At 30.5% G+C, this 18,031-nt stretch overlaps 1 protein-coding gene across 4 annotated transcripts in view; it reads left to right on the top strand.

The window, feature by feature from the left end:
* Positions 1-18,031, top strand: part of LOC142318210 (EGFR adapter protein-like) — a 1,091,782-nt gene that overhangs the window by 860,812 nt on the left and 212,939 nt on the right. Inside the window, exons 1-2 of one of the 4 annotated variants that reach the window (XM_075354773.1) lie at positions 5,240-5,344; positions 13,518-13,815. The exons of 2 other annotated variants lie outside the window; for them this stretch is intronic. In XM_075354773.1, coding sequence (XP_075210888.1) covers positions 13,660-13,815 — 156 coding nt within the window. In that variant the 5' untranslated portion in view covers positions 5,240-5,344; positions 13,518-13,659. Of the gene's footprint in view, positions 1-5,239; positions 5,363-13,517; positions 13,816-18,031 lie in introns of those variants that run through there. One more of the 4 variants, XM_075354774.1, reaches the window with a different exon arrangement.

Genomic DNA, 18,031 nt, shown 5'->3' with positions numbered 1-18,031 from the left:
ACCTTCAAGCCACCTGTACTTGACGAATTTTACCAAGTATAATTTTTCGAGTGGTTTTGGTTTACCGATTTTCATCTAAATATACAATAGGGCGTGGATTTTCTTTGTTTCGAATGTTATGCATTTTTTAAGGAATGCTTCTAATAATAAAACAATGTTTGGCCTTTCCATTAAAAACTTTCTAGCATCGTTACATTTTTGAATGAAAATTCAAGAATCTTAAAAATTATCCATAAAGACATCACGCTACCACTGTAATTAATATTTTCTTAAAACGTGCGTTTTACTTTGTGAACGGTAGGATACTCCCCACGGTCATAGAACACAAGGACGCTCAACTCAAGAACGATTCTACGGATTACGTCCTCATCAATTCAGATTTGAGTATTAATTCAAATCTGTCACGTCTTTATTATATGGTCGTCGTTTCTTCGGAGAAGAAAAAGAGTTTACACTTCTTTTGTTATCGGCTTTCCTTTGGGTAGCCCCCTTATTACCCTCTGCAGTAATTCGCTTAACAGTTCTGAGAGAAAAACAACAAGCATCTTTTGTAGCTTATTGAGCGTTGGAAAAATACACACAAAAAACAAAGTTTTTAAATGTTGAAAATAACAATAAACGTTATGCACAATTTTCCTACTCTGACTTGGTAAATCAGGTGAAACTACAGACATTTTTAACAATAGACCACACATTCAAAAAAAAACTCCTACAATCACACTTGTAAAGACACGATCACTGCATAGCGAAAGCACGGCACTGTTTTCGTGGCAAATAGTACACGATCACGCGGAGTAGGAGAGTTGGATCATAGTGGACATGACAAGGCAACTAGATGTTACAAACAGGAACAATATTAACAGTAAGGAAAAATATACGATTTAACCAGACAGATGTTTAATAAGGAGTAACAATAACTAATAGCGGCTGGAGTACGTAGTCAAACGTATTCCCCCAAACCAAAATGCCAAGTGAAATAATACCTGAACAGATACACAATAAACCATTCTAAGCTGGATATAAGAAAAAATATGCCTAAGAATTCTAAATTTGTAAAAGGGCCTCCTAATCTTCTTAAGCAGATTATTTGTATGAGTATTAAACTTCAGATTACAATCAAAATCTATCCCAAGATATTTAACAGAATTAACAAAAGTTAGCAAGGTACAATTACTAATATTCATATTAAGTTGACAGCAATCAAATTTATGTCTAATTATTTTATTAATTTTTCTCCTGTTAGAAAAATAAAGTACTTTAGTTTTAATTGTATTAATGCAAAAAAAATTTTATCCATCCTATTTTTAACCAATTTCAGACTCAGATTAGCATTCATTACAACATTATCCAAACAACCATCACCAAAAACAAGCAAATCAAACAAATTTATCCTGAATATTCAAATTCAGAAAATAATTTATATACACCAGAAATGAAATTGGGACCAAAACAGCACCTGTGGAAATCACAGGAAGATAATTACTAAAAAATCTGATGTGGACATTACATTACACTCTTGTACGCCTATTAAATAACATATATACGTTTCTTTAAAATGAAAAGTACATAAAATTTTATTTTATTGATAACTTCTAATAACTTTTTTTTTATTGTTATTATTGAATTATTATTTATTGTAATATTTTACAATCGGAGGTTAATAAATATTAAAAAATCAATATATTTTGATATTTACTGCTTATTACTGCAGTTCAGAAAAAGTCCAAAATCCAAATTGTTTGGATTTTGGGCCTTGTTTGAGCATTTTCGGTCCAGTCGATTGCAATCAAAAGGGAAGGTGCACAACTAGATTGATTGGTTTGCTTGGCGTTTCTTCCGCACCACTCATTCGGTCGTCCTAAAGTATAATACCAAATGTCTGTGCCACAAAAGTCTACTGAGCCTCGAACAGTCTGAGCTGAGCCTCTGAACAGCTACTGAGCCTCTAGGAGCTATTTAGGATACTGGTAGCTAATACCAGTATCCTAAATAGCTCCTAGAGCTTACCTAACAGCGTGATCGGAATAAGCACGGTGCCAAACACCACCGGTTTACGTGTTCAACCGTTTGCTTGTCATATATTTGCTAAAATGGGTAGGCGCACCCCGTCAACTACAAAAAATATATATACATCTATAAATTGAAATTAATTTCGTCGAGACAGAAATTCGCTGCCATGCCTAAGTCGCTGAATGCTAGCAAGTATCTGTCCATTAAAGCGCTTGAAAACTTAATTGGCTGGTGGTCAGCCATATATATCTCTAGATTAGCTTCACACAGCAGTGCGGTAGGAGTCTTTTCCCTTAGGTAAACTACTGATGTCGGTTGAACAAAACCACCGCAACAAGGAACTCCCACACGGTCCGACAATACGGCTCTCGCCACATTGACTCGCCGCTTGTGAATGGCCAATTTTCCCCTTGACCTCTAAATTCCAGAGTGGCCCGGTCTCTGACCCCCCTCCACTCCAAGAGCAGTGCCGTCAAACATCAGGTATTCATTTAACTGGACCTCCCCACAGACGCACAGGTCATCAGCTGCCAGGCGGAACCGAAACAGATATTGGTTTAAATTAACATGATTGGTGAGCACCTGGGCACCCGTTGCCCTTAAAAACGAGCTCAAGCCCCCCCCCCCCCTAACCCCCTGATCTTGTATAAATTTATACAAGGATCTTCCCTTAGTCGTGGTGTGCCACTCCTGCTGCCGTGTATGCATCGCAAGGCTCTGTAGCATCTTCCGCAGGCAGGATATGGGCAACTGTACGAAATTTAGATCCGATGCATTGTGATCACCGTTCCGTTCCGGTATTGTCCCGGCTTGAAACCTCATTCCAAATACCTCGGCCTCCCGACCTCTTCTCAATTTCCACATGACTGCCCCAACTTTCACCACTAAATCGATTGGGAGAGCCTTTCTCAATACGATGGTAGCCTCGTAGGAGGTATTTTAAAAACACTAGTGCATACAATTAAGGCTCTGCGCTGGGCACTCCTTAAATTTTGAATAAGTGCTCAACCTTCTTGAATTGAAAATTCATGCCCAACCTATGCTCCCAAATGGGCGCCGCGTAAGAGATCATCCTTTCAAAGACCCTCAGTACACCATGTACATTTGACGGCCCGACAACCCATAGTTTTTCTGAGTAATCCTCCTAAGTTTGTGCATCACAAACTTAGGCGTCTAACGCTACTTGCTTAATGTGGTTGCTAAACAGCAACATCTCATCAAACAAAACACCTAAGTACTTATGAACTCTAACTCGGCTGATTACACAGCCTTTATAAATAATGTGGGGGTTTCGACTGTACGATAATTTGTCTGCACCCTTGAGAAGCATGTACTTACTTCGTCTTGGGCACACAAATCTTTAAATGTTGAATGTCCATCCAGCCCTGTGCGGCTGACAAAGCCGCCTGAGCTCGATCTTCTGCCGTCGTGAGTTACCACGATCTAATAGGATGCAGTCATCGGCGAAAGTCTACACCGTGATCCCATCTGGAAATGTCAATACGTCAAAGACCAGGTTCCACAGCAAGGGACCAAGAATGGAACTCTGCGGGCTTCCCCTGGAGACGGATTTTTCCACACCTATGTGCGCATCTTTAAACAGAGCCGTGGAGTTAGACACGTACTACGGCCTGTAGGGCTACGGGAACATTGCGGCGTTCCAACTCATAGAGGACAGAACTCCAACACAAGGAAGGAAATGCTGCCTGTATGTCAATAAAGATTGCCAAAACATATTTACAGTCGGCAAAACTAGTGTAGATGTTACAACAGTCTAAATCCAAAATCTCAACATCCTAATCGTTTTTGAGTTATGCGAGATACGTAAAATAGATTCAGGGACAGTCAGAATGGATATTTCCGTTGAAATCTGAAAACCGAAATTTTTCGCGATCACAATACTTCCTTCGCTTCATACAAGGAAGTACCATTCAGTTTAACCCATTATGGTCCGTAACTTTTGCACACTTCACTAATATTCTTGAACTGTGTACGATTAAACTTTTTATCAGGTTGCATCATGATTTTTCCCTTTATCTATAATTTTCACGAAATCCGTAAATTCTGGACGAGTATTTAAGGAATAACAAAATTAATTTAAAATTATTTATTTTCCTCCTCCCCAGAATTATGAAAAGGTTGTAACCATTTCCTACTTTCAAACCACTCTAATTCTACTTTACGATGATGAAATATTTTAAATCCTTATCTTCCTTTTTTTATGCGGAAGGACTTTTTTTAACATTTCTATCAAAAAAAATTTTCTTCAAAAGTTCCTCTTTGAAATTTTTACCAAAATGCAGTTATCTTAAAATAGCAATCATGTTTTATCCGATTTAATAAATATCTCAGTTTGTATATGGTTTATAAATTACACGTAATTTTTTTTTTAATATTCTGTCATTATAAGCAGTTTGTCAAAAGAACTGATGATTTTATTCGAGAATAAAAAATAGTAAAATCAAGCATTGATTGATTTTGAATCAATTCGTTGATTAATACGGAAAAAATTAATTATTATTATTTTGGAAGTAGCGATTTATATTAATTTAATAGTGCGGCAATTTATGGACAGCGATTAGATTGCACAACAGATAATTAAGGTAGGTTGATAGGTGAAATTAAAACATTATTAGAAAATAGAAATATTCAAAGAATTACTCGCCTGACAAATGGCAAAATACGAGATATTTATTTTGAAAGGACATAGTAGTAAAAGTATATATTATAATAGAGATAATTACATATAAAAGTATATAGTAGTATACTGAAATTATAGTAGAGAAAGTAGTCTATGAAAAACTTGTAATTCGATTTTAAAAGTAAATTTTTGTTAATCTAAAAATTTTGAATCTAACCCTATTTTACGTTTGATATCTTGATTGATGAGATGACTTTTCGGTTACAGTAGATTCTGGAATTAACCCTAGAAAGCACGCAGATTTAAAATAATTTGATTAAAGATTTAATATAAGATTGAAAAGTGTTCGTTTTTTTGCTAATTGAGTGCATGATGCGTGAAAATACTATAACCGGTAATATTTAATGTAGTTAGATGCTCTTGAAGAAATGCATACTTGAAAAATGACGTCATTGAACAACTATTTCCAGAGTTTAAACCGATAAGCAAACAGGCATACTTGTGAACTGGCGTCGAGACCGGTTAGTGGTGGGAGAACGTGCAGAGGTGGCCGCTGTCTCCCGGTTTGGTTTTGTATTCAGTGCTTCAGTTAATGTCGTAGTGTTGTGGTTGTGCGACTGCGCTGTTTACGTGTGTTTTGTGTTGTCGTGTCGTGTAATACGGGTGTTGTTATTTATCATCTGTGTCCGTCAGGTCCGTTACTTTTAAAATGTTTGTAATTGAAAACAAATGTTGGCATTTTTTATTTATGTTTTAACTTTAAATATTTGTCGTGAAATATTAACATCTGGCTTTATATCTTTGATGATGAAATTTTATGTAGGTGTTAGGTAGTGAATCTAACTTTTTTCCCTACATCTTATTCTCTTATTCATCAAGAGATCGTGTAATTCTTTTTCTGCTTAAATACATTACATTAGTCGAATGATAAATGAAATCAAAAAATAAATAGGTTTATTAAGAAAGATTTTCCATTAATTTTGTGACCTTATTCCGAATACTTGAGACGATACTCGTTTACGCCAGGCTATGCAAAAGAGGATAAAGTTATTTATATAGCTAATTACTTACATGTTTGTTTATATTGAACTCGAATAAATTCTGTTAAGAAACAGAATTTATTAAATGTGAAAACCTTTACGAAACAAATACGTATTCGGTACCGGTAATGTATGAATAACTCTCCAAAGTTTATTATGTCTGCAAGCAGAACTGTAACATTTATTTCATTTACAGTTGAATAATAATATTTTCCAGCTATTTTATATTTATAAAAAAAAAAGATGTAGAAATTTTCATTTACGCTTGTTCGTGAGGTCTGATCTGTAAAATTATTTTTGTAATGTATTAAAACAAATTGAAGATATTAATTTTTTTATTGCTTTCTTTTAGTATTCGGAATTTTCTATAACAAGGAACATTCGGATGTTATAAATTAATTTTATTGCATAGCTGGTGGTAAGAGATTTAACATGAAGATTCCTTAAAATTAAAGATCTTCCAATAATAAGAAGTATTTTTAGTTAAACTTTCACATTATAAGTTTTATTTCTTTGTAATTTTAATCAGGTTTTTTTTAACTTTCGTTCACCCAGTAATCTATCGACCGCTGATGGTAAATTTTAGGTTTTTTTTATAAAATAAGATTTTGTCAACACGTAATTACAAGCAGTTATTTTGTATTATTTCATTTCTTTTCTTTAAAAACTGCACATGAAATTATCATAGTTTTCATTTTATTTTATAAATGTAAAATTAGTAAATTACTTTTGAAATTGACAATTTTAATCCACAGATTACAGGATTCGGAAATGTAATATTTTATGAAATACTTGAAACGGTTAACATTATTACCAGTTGCTATATATAGTATCATATTAATTTTAATTCACTATGTATTTGTATCGTGGAATACGTGCCTGAACGTGTATATTTCTGAATTAACTACTGATAAAGAGTGAACTATTGGATGGAAATAATATGGTTGTAACGTAACGGGATTCAAATAACTCCGTTTGCATAAATATCCGTAACAAAAATAATTTTCAAATAACGGCTTAAACGGTATATAAAAAGATTTTGTTGGATTTAATTGCTTAACAAAAACAATAAATATTTATTGATTATTATAACCCTGTAATGCTCGGTTTCTGCTAATATCAATGCGTAATTATTTGTAAGAAAATCAGATTTACTAACCGATAGCTCAATTACTCTGTTTGAAGTATGTTCATTACAGTTTTGGCACAGTTTATGTTTCTGCAAATTTACAGAAAAATAAATGTAAACTTTCGAGCAGTATTTATGTATTGTAATTACCCCTAAATTTTCCCTTGTAAAACTTTTACAAAGTTTCATGTGCCCAATCTGTTATTTCGTTGAGAGTGAGTAGAGTTAATTTTTTCTAATCTAGCAGATAGAAAAATAACTCAGGAATATTTTGTCATTTGCAGGATTCACAGTGAGTGTTTTTGATCCCGGTAATGTATTCTGGAAACTACTACTAAAGCATACTATAGATACATATGTGCGTACATATAAAACTGGCAGACTTATTACTTTCTTAGCTTGGTAAAATCTAATAAACATTATAAAAATGATGAGCATTAATTAATATACTCGTGTGTGTGTGTGTGTGTGTGTGTGTGTATATATATATGTTAGAAAGTCACTATGTTTCGAATTTATACTGACGAAATTTTAAAAAAATGTACCAAACTCTAGAAAATTTTGTTGGTTTATTATAAATGGCATATTATATATGCCATTTATAATAAACTGTTAACAAGATTGTCAGCGGAGATTGTCTCCGCTGACAATCTGTTAACGGTGCGCAATCTAATTTTTCATATAATTGCTAATTCATACTTCGTTAAACTATTGTCTCCCCTGACCTGCTGGTATTCCAAATGAAGAATTTTCTCTAAAAGGTCCTGTTTCATTTTCAAATTCTGCTACATGAATTCGGAGCAATGGGGGTCGAATCGTTGGCATTACTAAGTTTTTTCTATTGGATTTTCCGTAAATTTTTATTAATAAGTTTTTCTGATGGAAGAAAAGTAATATTTTCTTTGTGGTCTTTTTTGTTCGTTAAAAAATCTGAAAATGTTGTGGATTTATCTGTAATCCATATTATTATTTTTTAATTATATTTGTAATTACAGAATGAATATATTTCATACAACTTTTTTAATTTACTGACTCAAGTAATAAGTTTAAGTAAAAGGCGACAATTATATAAAATTTGTACTAAAATTACCATCCTTTTCGAAGAATAACGCGTTCAGAAAACGGATGGCCAGATTAATGTTTATAATAATAATAAACGATTATTTTTATTGATGATGGTGATAGTAATAACGACTTATAGTATTATATGTTATTTACCATATTAGTTTTTCTGTGTCAGTTTTATGTGGTTATAAAAGTAATGAATCCTTTTTATATATAGTTTCATCGTAGGTGAGAGTAACTGAAACTGTTGTGCTTATAAACTATATAAAACATTAAACATTGATAAATCGTGAAAGTTCACGCTTTCTAACTATAGTATTTAGATACATCATCAAAATTACAGTATACATTTTCATTATTTACATATACATGTTAATTTTTTTTTATAACTTTGATTTTTGTCTGTTTAAATTTTTTCATGTACGGTACATGAACTGTTTCGTATACAGAATATTTAAGTTAAGGAAATGTTTGAAAGGTGAAAGTATTATAAAAAACCTTGAATCTTCAAGTTTCGCTTTGCGTTCTAAAACTTACAACACTCCTTGCGTTGTAGTAAGATCGGTATTCTTGTGATTCGTTAACCACAACGTTTGTAGAAGAACCTTTATTGAATAAGATTTTCTCTAATGTTAAACTTTCAATATTATTGATATTTTTTTTATATATTGTTTTATTTTAGTTATTAGAAATAAGTTTTCATAAAAATGTTCATTATTATTAGCTTGACAGCAATTGAAAAGGAATTTGATATGTTTTAATTTGAAATTATTACAGGGAAAATAAATTTCCTAATAAATAAAAAAATCTGTCACAAATAACTGCCGCGCTTTACTAAAAACTAGTAACAATTTTTAATTTTATAAACAGTGGTCCTTAGTAATGCGTACCATTGCTAAGATTATGCCATTATTAAAACGTAAATGGGAACATGATACTGGAGAGTAAATTAATTAACTGCCTAAATAATATCACATTAAACTGGATTGTCAATACTTTTTAATATTGCTATATCGTTAATTGCACTTAACAATTAGAAAATTTAAAGTAGCTTTGTGATTCATAATCTTGTTGAGTTTTGTTCGTTATCGTTTAATTATTTCTGTTATTATTCCTAATCTTTTATTCCATTTAGTTAAGTATATTTATATTCTTTAGAAAAATATCGTTAGAATAAAAACACGTAGCTGCTTCCTGCTTTAGAATTCTTAATAAGTTATAAATGCTATATTAATAGATTACCTACAGTAATTAAACTGAAACGGTTTCAAATACTACTCATTATAGGCTGCGCTGTAGGACACTTCCTATTTTCATTACAGTTGTGAATAAAATTTTAATTTTAATAATACTGCCTATATTGTTCACTTCTTTGCAGGATTGTTTTAATAATAATTTTATGCTAAGGAAAAAAGTTTAATTTCAATAAATTTATATTCTAAAAATAATATATCTAACGTCTTTCCTTCTTTTTGAATAAAGTAGATTACTACTCTTCTTTACCGATTCTGAAAGGAATCGAAAGAAATTGTCATACACGTTACTGTGTATGACAATTTTATATTTACGTTTGTGGAATTGAAATTCTAAAACACTATCGATTTGTATGAGTGAAGTATCAAATTTTTCGTTTTAATCCTGCAACACTAACTTTTGACAAAAATCCTGACAGTGACCCTTGGTAAATTCTGATTTGGGAAAACCTGTAAACGTCAATTTATATGGTTGAAGCTTTACTCAAATCCGGTCTAATGAATCCCAGATTTATGTCTGATTTTCTTGTTCGCCTTTATTTCTTATAAATATCTTATTTACTAGAAGTGTAGACATAAATTTAGTAAGGTCCGATTCTGATGTACATTTTTCCCTATAATGTTTTTAAATTTACTATTAATACCTTATTCGTTTTTAATAGTACTGATATTTCATAAAAAGTTTTGAGTTTTTTTTTATATTTGAAAGTTTAGAAATACACAGAAGAGAAAGGGGAATGAAGAATTGTACAAAGCAGACGGTTGATTAATGACCCCGAACAAACTTAAATATTTTTATATTTTTACTTGTAATTCTGGAACCGTTATTATACATACAGTGATATTTATTGTAATATTACATTGCAATATTTAAAGCATAATTTAATGTCTACAAAACTGTCATTTGTCAACAGATTTAAATTCTGCTTTATTACTCATTTTCTCAAAAATCAAATGATGTCAATATATTGTACCCAGGAGATCCGTGCGTGATTAATATTATTGGTTATATATATATAAATAGAGGGGAGAGTTCAATAAATCGCTAATTTCTGCGATGTTTATTAAAGATTTAATAACTTTCTTTAAAAATTGTTGAATGGTTTTTTTTGTCATTTAGCTCTTATAATGACTGTTTTCATGAATCTAAATAATTATCTTGAAATTATATATTTTGTATGGACTTTTCCAATCCATTATAAGATAAGATGTTAATTGCATATGGCCACTCCTTTGCGTATGCAGTTAAATCATTTGTTTTTATATTCAAATTTTTTTATCCCTCTTCCATTAGCTCTCTTCATACCTCCATTACCTAATTTTTAAAAAAAACGTATACGTATCTTAATGCACGATCGACCATCAGTTTTATTCTAATGAGAAGTTGTAAAAAAAGAATTTATTTTTTTTATTAATTTAAGACGTAAAATTTATTTGTAATATTATCAACCGAGTTAATTTTCACTATCTTTATCCTGCAAATGACACTGACCCTTGGTAAATTCCGATTTGGAAAAAACCTGTAAACATTTATTTATATCGTTGAAGCTTTACCCAAATCCGGTCTATTGAATCCCAGATTTATGTCCGATTTCCTTGTTTGCCTTCTTTTATAATGAATTTAAAAAAAAGAAAGTAAAGCCTAACAGTAAATATCATGAAAATAATTAGGTAGTTATGACATCACTGATCGCTAAAAAATAATCCCTTATGATATCCATAAGTGTAATGAGATGTGTTCATTTTTTATGCATCTAGTGACATTTAAATTGATAAAGTAGTTTAATATCTAATAAGTTTAAGGAAGTAGGTTATCACTGCTGTTTAACATTCTCGTTTCAAAATCCACTATTCTTTGCCTTTCCAGTCTCTAATTTCGCTGCTGTCACTCGAATCATCTTTTTCAAAGCATTATCCAGACAGTTAATATTTAATTATGTACAATAATATAAGGAATTGTGTAGCAGCAAAGAATTTGTTTTGAAAATATATTTATTTTACTTTTCCAGTAAAATGATTTTTTTAACCTTACGTTCCAAGTACCTAAAATTAATATGAGGCTTCTTATTCATTTTTTCTGTATTTTAGGGGAGATTCTTTTGAGTTAATGTATTCAATCCATCTGCATATACGGAGCCGTTGTTGCTTAAGCTTTCAAAAAGAATAAGATTTTATCATTTATGTGAAAAAGCGCATCTGTGATTCTTCTCTCTTACCCGCTTTAGTATCATCAGCCGTATTTTTAGTCGTATTTTTATTGTGATTGATATGAATCGTAAGTGCTTTTGAATGCCATCTGTGAACTTTAAGTACCTTTTTATTGTGAAACTCTAGCACACGAAAAACTGTTTCATTACTTTTGTTTGTGCATTCATATCGGTAAACAGAGTGTAGTTTACGTACTAAACAGTCATTCAAACATTATTCACTTTGTTGTAAAAATATTCTCTATAAAGTTTTATATAGTATTGCATTATTCTCAGATAATTAGAAAAAACAATTAATGGTACTTACGTATTAACGCCACCGCAGCTAGAGCTTTATTTAAAACAAAGTAGTCAATCACATTTCGGTGGAAAATGAACAGTCTCTTTATTAATTTAAATAAATGGCTATTTATATTTATTTATTTTATAAATATAATTTAACTACACTTAACCTACGCTCGCTAACCTTGACTAATTAACACCGTAATTTTTTGAGTATTTATTTAATAAATTCAGTATTGCAATTATTTATTATTTAAATAATCAAAACACTCCTGTTAATTAGTCAAGGTTAGCGAGCGTAGGTTAAGTTTGGTTAAATTATATTTATGAAATAAATAACCATTTATTAAAATTAATAAAGAGACTGTTCATTTTCCACCGAAATCCGATTGACTACTTTGTTTTTAAATAAAGCTGTAGCTACGGTGGCATTAATACGTAAGTACCCAATTAATTTACGATTAGATTTTATCAGATAATTTCGCGTAGGATTCAAATTTATAAATATGGAACTGAATTCCTTAGATTTTAATCACAATATTCTTAAGCTGTCTGTCTTAATTATGATGAAGGCTTATTACCTCTTTTTTATTTTATAAGTCAAAATTTCGGAAACTTTCACCATTGTCATCGGTGACGACTTTATAAATTTTTAGGTTTATAAATTTTTTGCGTAAAGTTTCAACGCAGTTTTTAATAGCCAGCTAATTGACCTAACTAATTATTTTAAACAAAATTTATTTTAATTTAAATGTGTTATTTGTCTTAATTAAATCAATTCATCTTCATTCATGCATCTAGTGACATTTAAATGGATGAAGTAGTTTATATATTAAAAGGATTGCGTTAAAAGTTTGAAAAATGGGTTCTTACTCTTAGGATGAACAGTATTGAGGGGATTTTATATCTGAGGAATCTCTGAAAATGATTACTGTTGCATGTTTTTCCCGTTTTTGATTTAATCTCTTTGGGATTATGAAAATAAGTTTTATTTTTCAAAAAACTGCTTAATTATTATTTTGGAATAATTGTACCAAATTTATACGTTTTAGCTGCTTGGGAAGTTTTGGAAAATGGTTATATAGATTTTTAAATTGTTTTAATACGTAAATAATGTGAGATTTGGTAATTTGCTAGTTTAAAGCATATTCATTTTCTTTTTCAATTTTTATGTTTTGTTTTTACGTTTAGAACGTTACTTTAAATGATTAACATTTCGTTAACGAAAAATAAGAGATTGTTAGGTAGATGAGGTGCAGTTTCTAAGTTCTGAGATAGTCATATAGTTTTCTTCTTTTTTTTTTTGTAATTTTACTGTAATTTTCTGATATGACACTAATTTGTTTATTAATCGAGTAACCTTACAATTATTTTGGCTAATATCTAACAGTAATGCTTATAGATGCAGAATACGTATAATTTCTTTAGTATTGTGAAAATTATTTTTTCTAAAAACTGCTTTAGGTATACATGCAAAATTTAACCTTTTTAGTTTTTTTGAGATATGGTTGAATTTGTAATGAGCGTCGGTAATTTTTGACATTGACTCGATACTATATAACAAAATGATATTGACATTTTTATTAAAACATTGCTATTCATACGTAAATTAGCCTTATTAATATTTTAGTAAATTAAAACCTTCACAGTTCTATGTCCAGTTATAATCCATTTGCGACTTTTATTTTAAATATAAATTTTCAATTGACACTATTTAAATGTACAGTTAATAAAATAGTCTTAATATGTTGTACGTAAAAAATTCTCGTATATTAAACTGTAAATTTTTAATAAGAATATAACGTAAAGAATGCTTACCATCAATTTTCAATTACAAAAAAAATTGCCAAATTTGGGTATAGTTATTTTATTTAATTAATTTTTTCTCAGGGTATACATAACATTTTCAAATAAATAGCAACAATTACTGTTATTGTTGAGATTGTTATTCTGCAATTGAAATTGTGAAAAATAGTATTGTGAACAGAAAAAAATTTCAAAAGAAGTGGATGGTAATTGTGATGGAAACAAGATGGGTAGAAGGGGCTTGGGGGGCCCCCCGAGTTCGGGGCCTGGCCCCCTTTTGCGTGTTCACTACAGAAAACTTGTTGATGATTCTGTCACCTTTACTGCTCCTGAGTACTTCACCTATAGCTGTCGACATTGTGGACATAGACAACAATTAAAGGTATATTTAAGAAAATATTAACACCTTCTTTTTTAGTTGTAATTTGAAGAAAGTTAATTTTATGTAATTCGAGTGGTTTTTCAATGGAGTTGTTTTCTGTTGAGAATTATTTTGCATACCGTTAAATTCTAATTTTATTTTATTATTATTTTTTGCATAATTCCGAAGCTGGATCGCATTTATAGAATTGTGTGAAATCTTTGGTGTTGGGATAGTTTTTTTTATCCAAAGGTGTCCCTGCAAGAACTGTTATGAACTGATCAGACTTGGAGCTTTTTATACACTACGAAATGTCCATTTCTTATTTCCACGCATAAGATTAAATCTCATGTCGTAAATTACTTTTTTTAATATAAATAATCCTGCGTTAGGAACAAAATCCTTTTTATTTTCTTGTAGTTCAACAAAATTATTATAATTTAGGATTATTATCGAAAATGATTACAGCTAAATTTTATTCTGCCGATTTTTTTTGCCAGGTTTATTTGAAAGTCCTAGATGAACGAAGTTGCGCTGTCAATCAGTTAGAGAAACGGTGGTATTGATTTTTCTTTTTTTTCGTGAAAAGGCTGATTTTTGTAAAACATCTTTATATTCTAAAATCCCTCTTAAATTTTTATTTAAACGGTAATATCTTTGAAAAAGTAACTGATTTAAAAGCAAGTTCCTTCGAATATGATTCGATTGAAATTGTCTAAAGCGATACTAAATAATAATAATTTTAACTTTTTAAATCCAAGTAGAAATAAACCTGTATATTTGTTTATCAATACAATGAGTTTGTTTACTTTTTTATTTATATCTGTGTTTGATTTTTCTGACGAATTCCTCAGTATCTTCTGTTGATTGTTCGACAATAAAAGTAACCATGTACTTACGTATTAACGCCACCGCAGCTATAGCTTTATTTAAAAACAAAGTAGTCAATCCAATTTCGGTGGAAAATGAACAGTCTCCTTAATAATTTTAATAAATGGTTATTTATATTTATTAATTTTATAAATATAATTTAACCAAACTCAACCTACGCTCGCTAACCTTGACTAATTAACACCGTAATTTTTTGAGTATTTATTTAATAAATTCAGTAATTATTGCAATTATTTATTATTTAATTAATCAAAACACTCCTGTTAATTAGTCAAGGTTGTCGAGCGTAGGTTAAGTTCGGTTAAATTATATTTATATAATAAATAAATATAAATAGCCATTTATTGAAATTAATAAAGAGACTGTTTTGAATACATGTTAAACTCTATATCGGCCCATTTTCCACCGAAATCCGATTGACTACTATGTTTTTAAATAAAGGTGTAGCTGCGGTGGCGTTAATACGTAAGTACCAAGTAACCATATAGTTTTAGATTTTAATTTACTTTTTTAACAGTTTTTGGGCGACTTCTATTTTTAAATGTATTTCAGTTACCGTTTAATATATTTCTTATTATATTTTCAGTTCTTTATTTGCTTAGAAAATGACCCTTCTGTCAAGGAACATTGAACGAAAAACATTCTAATTGTTAAAGTCTTTTATGGGTTACGAGTTGGGTTTTGAGTCTCGATTGTTGTACGTTCTAGATTCTCGACTACATTAGGTACACTACTGCAGAGGTTGGTTGAACCAGTCCAGACACGGATGTTTAGCATTCCCTATCGTTGCATCTTTAGAACGGAAGTAACACTGTGTAAATTGCCTACGCTTAGTAACATTACGCTTTCCCTCTTTACATCAGTAAAAATAGACTAAGAAATTATTTCTTCTGTAATGCTGTATCTTTTATCACAGTTATGCATAATGTTTTCGTAATTTTAATAAAAATGAAATGTTTTTTCCATGAATCGCATTTAATATTTTCAGAAAAGGGTAAATTTCTTCCAAATACTTTGGAAATATAACATATTTCCTTACGTATTTTATCGATTTGCATAGTTATGTTCGACTTAATGTATTTTACAATTTATTCTAGTGATTAGAGAAAATATTGCGTTTCTTATAGAACATTATCTAAAAAGGAACGTACTGCTTATCTCTAACAATTTTTAATATTTAAATATTATTAGATGGTCTACTTCTAAAAACTTAATTCATTGTTTCACTTGCAAAAAAAGAAATTTACCTAATTTATGATTCACATTTTATAAATGTTAAATTCGCTACAAATTATTTTCATCTTGATTTTATTTCTTGTCATCAGTAATAATTTCTACTTTTCCAGTATTTATACAGTAATTTAAAGAAGTTACAGATTGCTATTAGTTATAATATGACCAATACCATACAATTAACGTGAAAAGTACTCTTTTCGACTACCTCCCTCTTTCCAGTTGAAACGAGTTCTGAAAAATCTATAGAATTATAATTATGAGATGACTGTAAATAGAATACCGTTTTTATGTTTTTTTTCTTTTATTTCACAAATGCAAGTATTCACGGTTTATATGACATTTTTTACATCGCTAAGGCCTATGAATTATATTGTAGAATATATTCTCCGCCTTTCCTAAAATATTTTTGTGTGTTTGATAAATATATCTATATATATGCTGTATATACATACGTGTGGCGTTTTAGCACACCCGCGCACCAACGAATAAATATAGTGAACTACTTAAACTTTACTTACACACTCGATTAACTGATTACATAATATTGTAATGCCGTTTGTTAATTAAACAATTATGTAAACTGACATGTAGAAACTTAAGTAATTAAATGCACCATTTACAATCTCTCTCATAGCGCTCTAAATGGTCAGGTATGTTGGTAATGCATGTATATTATATCTTATTGCACTATAGGTACAGTAGACCTTGAGACTTCATATTTACGTAATAATACTATGAATTGTGACCCTTTTATTTATGATTGGAAGACCCGTTCAACTGGTTGTCCGGCTAGGCGAGGTCGTTCAAAATTTATTTTTATCTTACCTACTTTTTAGTTTCAGTTATTCCGTATATATTATATGAATGCGTTGTTGCATTTATGTTTTTATTCTTTGGAATTCAACTGTAATTTTAATGCGTTTAATTATAATAATTTACATGATGCATTATGTATGCTTGTTTTTATTACGTATATTTTAAACTATGATAATTGTTTATGCTTGTGCGTGTACGCGCGCGTACATTCTAAGTAAAAAATTAATGGATGCAAATAACTATTCCCTTGAATGTCATTTGTTGCGGTCCATCAAACCTCTATTTTAACAAGATTTTGCCACGAACTGATATTGTTCTACTTCTTTCTCTGTCTTCAAAAACCGGTGATAAAAATATTTATTTCAGTGTTTGTCAATTAATTAATTCAAATCGATCAGTTAATTTTTCAAATCCTCCAAAAAATCTCATGTTTGGATTAGTTGTTTGAGCTATCCCAAACACCCGTAATGTAAATACGATATGTCATGCACAATGTGCATGATATGTTATAGTTTATTTGCATGAATATATCCAATTTGTTGATGTGAGGTTATTTTAAGCAAATGGACACCTGGAATTATAAGTACACATTATTATAAATATACATCTTTTATTTTAAATCCTTGTAATAAACATTATTGGAAAGTTAAATTGTACGAGGGTTGTCGCAAAAATAATGTAATAATGAATCCAGTTCATCAGGATTCAGAGAAAATATATTTGTTGACGAAACCAAGTTTACAGTTGTTCAACATAATCTCCCATGTGTAATGTACGTTCGCTAACGTTTTGGCAGCTTTTGGATTCCTGCCAGCAGACTATCGTTTTTTGGTGTCATATTTTCTGACCGATAACTCTTTCAAACTGCTAAATGAATTACTTCGAGTGGTTCATTCAGATTTGGAAAGAGTTCGAAGTCCGGCATTTTCGAATCAGGGCTATAAGGTGGATGGCGAAGTATTCCCCAAGCATAATCGATGAAAATATCAACAGAAAAAATAATATATGAGCGTTTCAAGAAAATCACGAAGACCAATCGCAAACTTAGAAAATATGTTCCACAAGAAGTGATTGAAATATTTTACAACCAAATTTCATTTTGTCGAACGTAGGTAAAAAAGAAACGGAAAAGTTATGAATCTTCAAAAAACTGTATGTTATTAGTTATTCTTATTTATGCTTGTAATACGAGGGTTGATCCAAAAGTAACGCACTATGCGCATGCGTACAAAAACAAGACTGAACGATTCCCGGTAACTGGCAGTTTGTAACTAAGTGTCACGAAGTAGGCCAT

Source organism: Lycorma delicatula, chromosome 1 (genome assembly GCF_047948215.1).
Source record: "Lycorma delicatula isolate Av1 chromosome 1, ASM4794821v1, whole genome shotgun sequence".
Taxonomy (NCBI): Eukaryota; Metazoa; Arthropoda; class Insecta; order Hemiptera; family Fulgoridae; genus Lycorma; species Lycorma delicatula.
This window is presented reverse-complemented; position numbering and strand designations above follow the sequence as displayed.